This window comes from Sminthopsis crassicaudata, chromosome 1 (genome assembly GCF_048593235.1).
Source record: "Sminthopsis crassicaudata isolate SCR6 chromosome 1, ASM4859323v1, whole genome shotgun sequence".
Lineage (NCBI taxonomy): Eukaryota > Metazoa > Chordata > Mammalia > Dasyuromorphia > Dasyuridae > Sminthopsis > Sminthopsis crassicaudata.
Window position 1 is genome coordinate 108,872,453 of NC_133617.1, and position 13,058 is coordinate 108,885,510.

Genomic DNA, 13,058 nt, shown 5'->3' on the forward strand with positions numbered 1-13,058 from the left:
TCTCCACCTATGCCACGTGCTGAGGTGATCATTCTCTTTGACAAGGCAAACCTCTCTACCTACAGAAGTGGTATCATTCCATCCTGTTTCTTCCAGTAGATTGCCCCCTCTATCATCTCCACTTTCACTCATCTGCAATCTCTTCCTGTCTACTGAGTGCTTCCTTATTGCCTACAAACTTGTCCACGTTTTCTCCACCTTCAAAAACTCGTTTGATTATTCATTAGTGCTAGCTATCATTGATGAGAACCAGATAAAGAGTACCTAAATGAAATTAGGTTTAATTGAGGTCTAGTGGCAGGTTCGGGGTATAGGGAGTCAAATAGAGCTCCCCTGCAACTCCTTTGGATTCATCACAAGGATACAGAGTTAAATGAGGTCTAGTAACAGTGTGAGAGTCTTCTATAAAGGAATTTACAGATCTGAAAACCTAGATTGATAAAAGAGGTTTATTATGGGGTTTGGAAGTAAAGTTTTAGTTAGTAAAGTTGAGGGTAGAGATAAAGGGCACCGGAACCACATTTCCAGTGGGCAGAAACCCTTGACATGGCTGGCGTAAGGATGCCATGTTTGGGACTTCTGCAAAGAGTGGACTCCAGTTTGTCTCTTTTTATAATAGAGGGACTTTGGATAATCTGAAGGGGCTCATGGGTGGAGTCCCAGGTTGGTTTCAGCCTGGGTTAGAATTTGAATAGAATTGAATGGGTTTTTAGATAAGGATGAAACTTTTTGTCCTTGGGGTGGGGTTCTTTCTCTGAGGCAGAGTCCAAGGAGGTTTGAAGAGTTTTGGGGTTTCCTCATCATCATCTTATATCTCTTCAACCTTTTCTGGCTAAATTTTTAGAAAAGGCTGTCTGTAATTAATGCTTCTATTTCTTTTCTCTCATTTGCTTGACTCTCTGAAATGTGGCTTCCAATGTCATCACTCAACTGAACGTTCTCTTCTCCCTCCCTCTCTCTCTCCTTTTCCCTCTCCCTCTCTCTCTCCTTTTCCCTCTCCCTCTCCTTCCTTTCTTCCTCTCTTTCTCTCCCTATCTCTCTCCCTCTACTTCCCCCTCCCTCCTTCTCTTCCTCTTTCTCCCTCTCTCCTTCTTTCGCTCTCCCTCTCTCTCCCTGCCCTTCCCTTTCTCTCTCTGTCAATCTTTTTTTGTAACATGACTTGCTCAAGGTCACAGCCAGTATTTTGAGGCTGTATTTGAACTCAGGTCATCCTGACTGCAGGGCCAATACTCTATCTACTGTGACTCCTAGTTGCCCCAAGTGATCTCTTCAGTAACAAATCTGATGACTTTTTCTCAACTCGCATCCATTTTTAATCTCTCTGCAGTCACTGACCACTGTCAGTTACCCTCTTCTTCTTAATACTCTCTTCTCTCTAGATTTCCCTAAACTAACCTCTCTTTGTTCTGCTTCTCCTTATATGTGAGGGTTCCTTCTCAGTCTCTCAGACTGGATTTTTATCCAAGACCACACCTGTTAACTGAATGTTTTCCCCAAAGCTCAGTACTGTGCCCTCATCTCTTCTTCCTTTATACCAATTTTATGTTATTATCTCATCAGGTTTCAATTACCATTTCTTTGAAGATAATTCTCAGATATATTTGTCTGGATCTCACCTCTCTGCTGACCTTCAGTTTTCTGTCTCCACCTGCTTTTTGGACATTTCATTCTGGATATCTCATAAACATCTTCAGTTTAACGTCCCCAAAACTGAGTTTGTTTACCTTTTTATCTGAATCTTCCTCTATTTTTAATTTCTCTATTGTTAAAGTGCATACCATCACTATCTTCACAGTCACCTAGACTTGATACTTAGATTTTTTCCTTGACTCCTCACTCTTGTCTTTATTGTTTGCCAAGTCCTGTCATTTTTTATCTTCAAAGTATCTCTACATTCTCTTCTTGCTTCTGATGCATCTATCACTCTGGTCTCAGTCCTTATGACCTGGTACTTGGATTATTGGAATTATTCCCTGATTGGTCTCCTTGTCTCAAATCTTTTTCTTTTTACTACAGTTTGTTCTCCACTCAACCATCAAATTGATCTTTCTAAAATTCAAGTTTGACCATAGCGACTCCCTATTTAATTAACTGGAGTGACTCCCTATTGCCTTCAAGATCAAATATAAAATCCTCTGCTTGACTTTTAAAGCCGATTATTCCCTACCTTTGCACTTTTCTTGCTTCAACTCTGTGATCCAATGACAGTGACCTCCTGTCTGTGTCATGGGGTAGACACTCCTATCACAACTGAATGAGAATTTCCACTGGCTATGCACTATTCCTAGACTTTTCACTTTCATCTTCATCTCCTAATTTTCAAGGATTTTTTCATGTCTCAGTTAAAATCCTACCCTCTGCAAAAAGCCTTTCCTAATTCCCTTTAATGCTAGTAGTGCCTTCATACTGTTAATTATTCCCTATTGTGTGTAGAGATCTTGTTTGTACATAGTTATTTACATGTTGTTGTTGTTCTCTCTCCCATTAGCCTGTGAGCTCCTTGGGAGCAGGATTGTCTTTTCTTAGTGTATGGTATAGTGGCTTGAACATAGTAAATGTGTTTGGTTGTTGTCCTTCAGGATCAACATGACATCGTTATGTTAATCAAGTTACAGTGTATTTGGCCAGTCAGACCAATATGAGTTCGGAATGCTCTGTCACAGGTTGGGCACAGATGATCCCTACGAACATTTGGGGTGAATTCTCTAACTTTGTGCATCTTAAGTTTTTTCTGAGTTAATTCAATTCCATTGTTCCCCAGAGTATTTGAAGAATCATATATGGAGGATCAGCAGTTATATGTTCCAGGTTATTTTAATTCTCTAGGATATAGATATAAAGATATGGACAACTTGAATATCACAGTGAAGGAAAATGAAGGGAAACAAGTATTTTTAAGCATTTACCATGTGCTAGGCACTGTCTACTCACTTTGCAAATATCACAACAACCCTGGGAAGTAGGTTCTGTTATTATCCTCATTTTATAGATGAGGAAACCAATGCAGAGAAGAATTTAAGTGACTTGCCCAGGCTCACATGCTGGAAAGGTTTTAAGGCCACTGAGACCAGGTATTTATTTATTGTGCCATCTTGCTCCCTAGGTAGAGAGAAAAACAAGCTCCAGCAGATATTCAGATAATTGGAGTTTCCTAGCACTGCCTTTTCTTCTCTGACATATTAATTTTATTTCCCAAACTTTTCATTGATTTCTTCTTTCCATGGGAGGAATTTCAATTCAACTTTTAATATTAAGCAATTTTTATCCACAAAATACTATACAAAGTCATGGTAATGCAAAAAATAAGATTTGTTTGCTGTCCTTACATCCTACTTTGGGGCATTGGGAAGGGATTGTTTGGTACATGGGATAAATATGATACCAGATACTATGATGTGGAGGCAAAAAAACCCGAGATCTTGGCAAAATCGTTTAAATTTGACAAGGAAGAGAACATTCAGCTATGGGATCAGGATAGATTTCCTAGTCAAGACAATCCCTTTTAAGCTGAGCCTTTAAGACTAACTGAGCCTTTAAGAGATAATCTGAAAGGCAAAAATGAAGAATACTTTTTTTTTAGCATGGGTGATGTATTTTAATGTATGAAAGGGATAATGTGAATTTGGGAAACACCTATAGCTTCAATTTGGAAAAAATATGGAATAAAAAGAGAAGAATAATTTTATTTCACATTATTCTTCTCTTTTTAAAGTTAGAAAGTTAGGGTGATACATTTAGTACAGTCCCCTCATTTTAACTATTGATTGTTGAAGACTTTAAATACTAGGATAAAGGGATTACCTACTGAAACTATTTCCTGGTGTGTTGATGAAGGATTTTGAACATTCTGGTCTTTAGAAAGATAATTTTGGCGGGGGCAGCTAGGTGGCGCAGTGGATAGAGCACCAGCTTTGAATTCTGGAGGACCTGAGTTCAAATTAACTTAACACTCTGTGTGACCCTGGGCAAGTCACTTAACCCCAGCCTCAGGGGGAAAAAAAAAAGATTATTTTGGCTAGTATGTGAAAAAATGATCTGGTTATGGGGTAATTTGAAGAAAGAAAATAGGAAGTTATTGTAGTAGTCTAAGAAGTAATAATGAAGGCCAAAACTGGGGTGGCTACAGTATAAGGAGAGAGAAGAGAATGGATGTAGAGTGACTGTGTGGAGAAAATCAGTAGGATTTAGCATTAGTAAGATATGGGGGCTGAGAAACAAGGAAAAGTCAATAATGATGCCAGTGTGACCAGATAGAGACATCAGAAGAGGGGTAGACTTGGGAAATAAGATGATTTGCAGATTGGACATGTTGAATTTGAGATCCTAGAGGAATGGACAAGTGGAAATATCTGGTAAGCAATTAGATATGCAGGACTAAAAGGCGGGCATCGAAGAAAAGTGAGTATGTAGACTTAAAAGACATTTTTTTCTTCCTTGTATGAGTCTATTTGCTAAAAAATTATTTTTCAAAAATTGCTACTTTAAAGCATCCATTTAAAAGTGATATAGAAGTTTATAGAAATGATTAAGCTGAAGAGAACAAAATTAGGTGATGAGGCATACACAGATCTGTGTAAAGTTAACTGTAGTATGCCGACTGTCTCCTTCCCACCACATTGCAAACTACTAAATCCTAAATAACCTCAGTCTCCTTTAAGCAAAGTAGATTTTATCTCAGAGAGAGGAAAGCAAAAAGCCTGAGTTTCAACAGCACATTGCCCAGAAAACCCAAACTTTAACATCTATTTTTTAATTATTTAGAAATTCTAAACTTCAGTTAACTCTTTTTAAAGGAATAAGCTTATAAATAGGAATGAGAAATAATATTAGTAATAAAACAATAAGTAGATTGTCTTCATTCTACTGTAAAGGAACTGTTTAGTGGGTTGCCATATGATAGGGATGAAGTTTTAAAAGTCCAGGGGTAAAGCTCAGAGAGGTTTAGTGACTTGAGCTTGCTAAGCTAGTGAGTGGTAAAAAGTCTTTTGTCTCCAAGTCCTTTGCTCTTTTCACTCTATCTTAAAAAAGTGAAAATATTTACAGAGTTGCAATCTAGAAGAAATAATTAAATTATTTTATGCAGCCACTGAGGCTAAAGCTAGGACCAGTGGAGAGAAGCTAAAAAAAGTGGCAGGTTTTGATATGATAAAAAGATTTTACCTATCTGGCTGACTAGCAATATCTGTTTCGCAAAGGCATGTACTTCCTATTGTTGGAATAATTGCCTATATTTTACTTGGTGCTATCCAATTTCAAAGTACTTAGGGTAACAGTAGTCCTTGAGATAGGTGTGCAAGTAATAGTTCTGTTTTAGAGAAATGGAAATAGGAGGCTCCCAGAACTAAAGTCACTCAAGCAAGCCACTGAATTGTAGAAATCAAATCTAGCACTCCAATATAGGTATTCTTGTTTATTACCACCCCCACCCCCACCACCTCCACCACCTCCATTTCTAGCTAACTAACATTTATGTAACTCTTTAAAATTTGCAAAGTGTTTTAAATGTCATCCCATTGTCTCTTCAGAACAACCTTGAGAGGTAGGGGCTATTATTATTACCATTTTGTGGAAGAAGAAACTAAGGCTTTAAGAGGTTAGTGATTTGCCCAGGATCACACAGATTTTAAGTGTTGGAGGCAAGATTTTAATTTGGGTTTTGTTGATTCCAAGTCCAGTACTCCAGGCACTGCTCCATCTAGTGGTTTAAGCAAAGGTTGTCTGAATATATATCAGAGATGTTGCCAATCATTCCAGAATTGGAAGAGGGTTCTGGATAGCTAACCTCCTAAGTTCCCTTCAGTTTCAAATATTAAAGAAGAAGCTCAAGGTCATTTAGATCAAGTCCTTCATTTTATAGATAAAATTGAGGCCCAAGTGATTTGGCCAGTCACACGTTGGTAGTAAATAGCAGAGCCAAAATTCTGAGATTCCCATTCTAGTGTTCTTTTTCTATATCTCACTACTCCTCTCTATGGAACATAAAGCATTATTTTAAAAAGTGTTTTTTTTTTCTAATAGGTTGTCAGTTCTTTATTATTTCTAATGTTAACTTCACACCAGTCTGCATCAATAGAGGGAGTTTCCACACCTGGTGTTTTTTACATTAATAAAACCACAAATCTGGCTCCCAAAAGTTTCATTTTGAATACAGTATAGTTTGAGTGTGATATTGTTACTAAATTATTACCTGCATATTTATCTCTGTATCTCCTTATTTGGAGAAAATTTAAAAGGTTGTTTTTATTAAATCTTTTCTCTACTCTTCCCTTCCTCTTCTTTCCCCTAAACACAGTTTCTTTTCTGCTTTGAAATGGTAACTGAGCTACTAGCAAAAAGACTTTGCCAAAAGAAAATTCTTTGTTTTGGTAGGGCATGGAGGAGCTTAAATTGAAGCCACGTGCCTTTGAAGGAAGTTGGGATAGAGAATAGGTGGCAAATATTTGTTCATAAACCAGGCCTGGCAGCCTCTCACCTTATCTTTATCTTTCTCACTTTCTTTGGACTTTTTTTGCCCTTCTTCCCTACCTTAGTACATTTCATTTATTTACTATGTCCTCCTTTTTCCTGCCCTACCTCCTTCTGCCTTCCCCATCCTGCAGGTGAATGTAAGCTCCTTAAAGGTTGGGACTGTTTTGTTTTCATCTTTGTGTCTCTAGAGTGTAGCTCTTTTCCTAGCCTATAGTGGATACTCTATATTTATGCTTCTTAAATTGAATTGAAAAGGTAGACTTAAATAATATTTTTAAAATAATTGCTTGACTCTTCATACCTGAGACTGTTAAAGAGACTTGAAAGAAAAAAAATCATTTTTTAGTCACTTACATATCATATTCTCCATTTCTCTCTCCTCTCCTCTCCTCTCCTCTCCTCTTCTCTCCTCTCCGTCCCTCTATCTCTTTCTCTTTCCATCCCCTTCTCTCTCTTCTTCCCCCTCTCTCCCCCTCCCTTCTCTCTCTCTCTCTCTTTTTTTTTTTTTTTTTTTTGTGGAAATTCTGCCAATGATTATTATAGATAAGTCTGCTCTTAAGAAAACCAATGGGGGTTAATTTAATCAATGTTCTTCAGGTAGTAGTGAATGAATCCCACTTTGCATATAACTTATTTCTTTTATGTCTGTTTACTATCCCTTTTATAGTGGAAGTACCAAGGAGTGTAAGTATAGTATTAGTAGTAGAGAAAAATCACAGAAAGGAAAAATAAAGATGTTCTAGATCTTAAAACTCTCATTGTATAATATGTTTTAGAATTGAGCCCCTCTAAAGTTATTTATTTATTATCTTGTTTACTCCTATCTTTAAAAATTACCCTACTTTTTCTTGGTTCTATTTCACCATAGGTCACATCTATGACTGTTTGTCTTTAGGCCATAGTATTGAATTTCAATACATATTTTATCTAAGTAATACTTATTTCTGTTATGAGTTATACATTTTTCAGCTTTTGTAATGGAAGATGAAATCAGTTAGGGTTAGTCAATTAGGAATTAAGTCAAATATTTTGAAGATTTTCTTCTTATTTGTTAAAAAACAACAAACAAAACATTCAATATGTACAAGATAGTTTAGACATAAAATTTAGATCTTCAAAAATCACATTGTAAATTGTTATTTTAAAAAAGTTATATTTATAGATTCATTCCTCATATCTTACTTTGATGCCTCCTTGGGCCTGCAGATAAGTTTAGTTCTCAAAAGCAGTACCTGTAAAGCTCAAACTTTGCTAGATTCTATCAAACAAAAAGTTTTCTGGAACATGTCAGTAATAGGTACATACAGTTTGTAAAGGCTTTGCACCAGATTGACTATATGGGGAATTGAATTTTATGGTTGTAGCAGTTTTGCAATTGGAAATAGGACACACGCTGATGAATTCACAAATCCTTGAAATATTTATGAATTTATTCTAACTAAATTCCACTTAATTAAAATTCATCATTCCATTTGCTAACCATATTTCAGCAAGGTCTTTAGAACCTTTAGAAAGGCCTTTCTTAAACTGTTTCTACTTATGACCTTTTTTTTGCCTGAAAAAATTTTATGTGACCCTGGGTAATCAAATATTTGTTGATAATAAATCATAAAGAAATTTATATTAAAACAATTTCTGTATCCATAATTTTATTACCTATTAAAGACAAAAGAAAATCTACATATTAATGGAATGGATGTATATGTTTTTACATAAAGAATGAAATCACTGTAAATATTTAATATCTTTTACTGTTCATGAAATTACAATTTCTTATCAGCAAATATTTAATTTGTATAGCCTATTTTATCTTCTTATGTACCTATATACCTAGAATTACATAAAAATTTCTTGGGTAAAAACGTGAATGCAAAAAGTTTAAGAAGCCCTGCTTTAGATAAGAGACAGAATCTATTCTAATCATGGATTTGTTTCACCTGTATGCCATTTTACTATTAATTTTCCTTGCATTATTTATTTATTTTTCCTCTTCCTCATCTTTCATTTTCTCATTACCTTTATTTTTTATATTATGTATAGAAGGAAAGAAGAAGAATAATTATTAGAGTGACATCTTCTCTTTACTACTATACATTTATCCATAAACCTGACCCTTACACCTTCTTTTTACACAGTACAGAACACATTAATGTGCTTGTTCAATATTCAGGTAGTTTGAAGAGATGGAAGCAAAGGCTCCATATATTCTCATTCCATTGGGAAGGTCGTGCTTATTGAATTTTAGGTGTTCCAAGAAGTTCCAGTCAACTGACAAGGACCTCTCCTCACAGTGTCAGAACTGTAGTGATGATGAGAGTAATGCAACTAACTAGTGCTGGTATGTAATCACTTACTTTGCATGTTTATTTCATCAGAAATCTATATGGACTACAGTGGTAAATTATATTTTGAAAAATGTTTTCAGAAGAAATGTTTGCATGTCTTGAAAATAGGTTATGGTGTACTGATAAAAGAGAGCTTATAGGGAATAAAGTTTTATTTAATTCCAAATTTTGTGATGTCTGGTACTTCTAATGTTGAAAAGTTTAATTCTAGTTTTATATTGAACTTATTTGGTAGCAAATCTCTTTGTATTTTATTTTGAATAGTTTGATATTCTTATTTTTAGTGAAATATGACATTATAAATGTTATATTGCTTCCTTATTGTCTTATAATATGGGTCTATCATTTATTTAATTTTTACTTGAATCCTATAAAAATCTATCTTTATCTGAAATAAAATGTCTACATTAGGAAAGTATTAGCTGAATTAATATTTTTCTGTTTGATGTTTTTCATCATGTTGTAATAGATCTGCTTTAAAGCAGGGTTAAATCTTTAAGAGAAAATCATAACTCCCCCTCCCCTCCCAAGCTGGGGTTAAGTGACTTGCCCAGGATCACACAGCTAGGAAGTGTTAAGTGTCTGAGAACAGATTTGAACTCGGGTCCTCCTGAATTCAGTGCTGGTGCTCTATCCACTTCGCCACCTAGCTGCCCCAGAAAATCATAACTTTAACACAGTTCTCCCATGTTTGTTCTAAGCTCATTTTTTTTTTTTTTGTTGGTCGATGGATATGGTTTTTCTCTACTACTGTATAACAGTTTGTTTTATTCTTATAGCTGGTAAGATCATTACTTCTTTCAGAGAAGACAGGTTGTTGTTCTTATAGAGTAATCATGTAGTTTTTATATTTTCTAATATTATTTTAAACATGCTCATTCCAGCTTATATCAGAAGAAATTTTTTATTATTTTAAACTAATGTATTTGTGGTGTATTAGCAATCTTATGCAACATTTTTAGCCCTTTTAATAAAATTATGTTGTTCTTTACTGTACATAAATTGTTTCTTTTGAATTCTTCAATGTAAAAAATTAAGGTATAGGGCAGATTTATGAATGTTACTGCTGTTATAAATTATTTTAAATGTATTCCATGGCTGTTTTTCAGATTACTTCAAAGATATGTTTTATTTTTCTATCTTGTATTTTTTTTCTTTAGAAATGTATGAAAAATTACAGGATAGCTTTTAATGTAGGCATATTTTGTAGATCATTACTATTTCCAGATTTAATTGTGAGCAAATAATTTGTGTTTTTGTTTGACACTAATTGATGCACAGTTTTTTTTTTTTTTTTTCATATTGTAGGTAACCTCAGTAATAAACCAGAAATTATAGAACAAAGTAGATCTGGGATTATTCTAGTGCTAGTGCCCTGTGAAATTATCATTGTTTTTCTGCTAATAGTAATAGTCTTTAAATAATATATGTGACTGGTTAACTAAGTGAAATGTAATATAAAAGTAAAAATAAAATTTTTGCTCTTTTGTAAATTCCTGCTATTAAAAAGAAAATGTTTCTTTTAACATTGAAATAAAAAATATGTGAAGTAGTAACTAATTGCATCATATGCTTTTTCCCCCATAGAAAAATTGGAGGCTCCACCACCTTCCCAGGCACAGCTGAGATATGGTAATAGTTCTATAAATGTTGAATACATATCTTTTAGATTTTAATGGTTTTATTCTTAAGTAGTAGAAGGGTTTTTAGTGAAATAAATGTATTCTCTCTCTCTCTATATATATATACATATATATATATCACAGTGGGATATGTACTATTGTACTGATATACAAGTTATGTAATCCTTGTTAAGAAATCTCACAATATTGTGGATCATTTTATTGATAAACTGAGTTTAAAACAATAAGTATAATAACTATCCTTTAGAAGAAGAAAAAACTGCTTTAGCGGTAGAGAGTTTTTCAGTTTCCTAGGAAAAGCATTTACTTGCTCTTTTCATTAATAGGTCTACCTTTTATTCAGTTAGGAATCATAGAACTTGAGCATATAAACTATAATGCTAGATCACAAATTTTTTTTTTTTTTTTTTTTTTTTTTTTGGAGTGAGCTTGGAGTATTCAGAAAAGCCTCCTTGCACAGTAATTTGTGACTCAAAGTATACCATCCTATGGAAAATATTGAAGAGTTTATTTTAGGAAAGTTGAACTGGGATTTAAATCTAGACATTTGATTCTTAATTGCCTTGGGAAAGATGCTTTTTTCACACTTGATAATTAATTTGAAAAAGGTTAAAATTTTGAGTTAAGTAGTAGATGTTGATATAACAGTTAACTATCATAGCTGACTTGTTGAATGACTCTTTTCCCAAAGGATATTAAAACATTCCTTATGACTTACAAAATTCACTTATTACTAGACTAAATAAGAGTAATGTAGTACGATATTTTATAACATACACAGATATTCCATCTCTCAACTGTATACTTCTGCATTAGCTGTCCCCTTTGCCTGGTAAAATTTCTACCAAAGAATAGTTTAGATATTGTTTCAGTTTGTTAACAAAAAAGCATTTATTAAGTGCCTGTGATATTCCTAGACACCATGCTAAGCACTATGGATAGATACAAAGGGAAGCAAAAAACAGTCCCTGTCCTCAAGGAATTTACATTCTAATGGGGAGGACAAGAAGCAAACAAATATGTCGAAACTGGCTATATACAGCATAATATACAGAAATTCTAGTGCTTCCTCTCTTAACTATTTCCTATTTATTCTGTATATAGCTGATTTTTACATATTTGAACCAGCTATATACAGAATAAATAGAAAATAGTTAAGAAAGGAGGTACTAGAATTAAAAGGAGTTAGGAAGATTCCTATAAAAAGGTGGGATTTTAGTTTAGTTTTGAAGTAAGCCAGGATGAGGGGGAACATAGTAGGTGGGGGGGGGGACAGCCAGAAAAAAGTATCTGGAATCAAAAAATGGAATATCTTGTTTGTAGAAAAGAACAGAAGCCATTGTCTCTTAATTAAAAAGTATTTGTTGGGAGTAAGATGTAAGAAAACTGGAAAGGTAGGAGGGGCTAGGTTATGGAGAAATTTTAATGCCAAAAAGAGAATTTTGTATTTGGGAGCCACTGGAATTTTTTAGGAGGAGGACATGGAATTAAGGAGTAGGGAGAGATTTGTGGCAGGTATATACATGGCTAGTTTATTGCAATATTGTATTCCATGGATGAAGTGATGAGAGTTTGCATTAGGGTGGTGGTACTATCAGAGAGAAAAGAAAATATATTTGAGAAATGTTGCAAAGGTGAAATCAGCAGGCCTTGGCAACAGATTTGATGTAAGTTGCAGGATAGTGAGGAGTTGAGAATGTATTTTACATTGTAACCCTGGGAGGCTAGGAGTATTCTGATATTCCTTATAATAATAAGAAAGTTTAGAAGTGGAGAGGATTTAGGGGGGAAAGATGAGGAGTTTCAGTTGGACATGTTAAGTTTAAGATTTCTATTGGACATCTATTCTGAAATGTCTAAAAGGCATTTGGAGATATGAGATTGGAGATCAGTAGAGTTGGGACAGGATGGGTAGATTTAAGAATATCAGCATAAGAGATGGTAATCATTGGACATGATAAGATCATCAAATGAAGTATTATAGAAGGTGAAGAGAAGGTTTAGGATAGAACTCTGTAGGACACCTATTATGAGATAATATGCTCTGGATGATGAGCCCACAAAGGGAACTGAGAAGGAGTGAGCAGGCAAGTAGCAGGAGAACCAATTCTCTCCCATGGGAACCTTTGTGCTAACTGCTCAGGTTTTGTGTTCTCTACTTCTCACCTCCATGACTTTGTATCCACTCTTTCTCTATTTTGTGTGTACTTAATGTTGTATGAGTTGTCTTTACACCCTCTTCCTTTGTCCCTTTCCCTTCCATGTAAGCTTTTTTGTTGTTGCTTTTTTGTCTTTCTTATTTCAAGGTCTAATACTGTTCTAACACATAACATTTGCTCAACAAATGATAACTGAATTGAGTAAGGTATGATATGGCAATCCTTATTCTTTTTTCCTCCTTTCCTTATCTCTCTCCTTTCTGTACTTTTACTAAATGAGTAACTACCTTCTTTTTATAAGTAATAAGGAAATACCTTCCCCAAACATTTTGTACTTTGTTATCTTATTGTTTATAAAACTGAAGTTTTTGTTAAAGGACATCTATCTCAATTAGTAAACATAAAGGTATTATATATAGTTATTTCAAAGTCCCTCTTTGCTA

The 13,058-nt window shown here is 34.4% G+C and overlaps 1 protein-coding gene across 2 annotated transcripts in view; it reads left to right on the plus strand.

Annotated features, from left to right (window-relative positions):
• The window catches only part of TMEM65 (transmembrane protein 65), a 48,691-nt gene that overhangs the window by 17,904 nt on the left and 17,729 nt on the right, over positions 1–13,058 (plus strand). Inside the window, exons 2-3 of one of the 2 annotated variants that reach the window (XM_074265976.1) lie at positions 8,714–8,806; positions 10,401–10,445. In XM_074265976.1, the coding sequence (XP_074122077.1) occupies positions 8,714–8,806; positions 10,401–10,445 (138 nt within the window). The remainder of the gene's footprint in view (positions 1–8,713; positions 8,807–10,400; positions 10,446–13,058) is intronic. The other variant, XM_074265979.1, reaches the window with a different exon arrangement.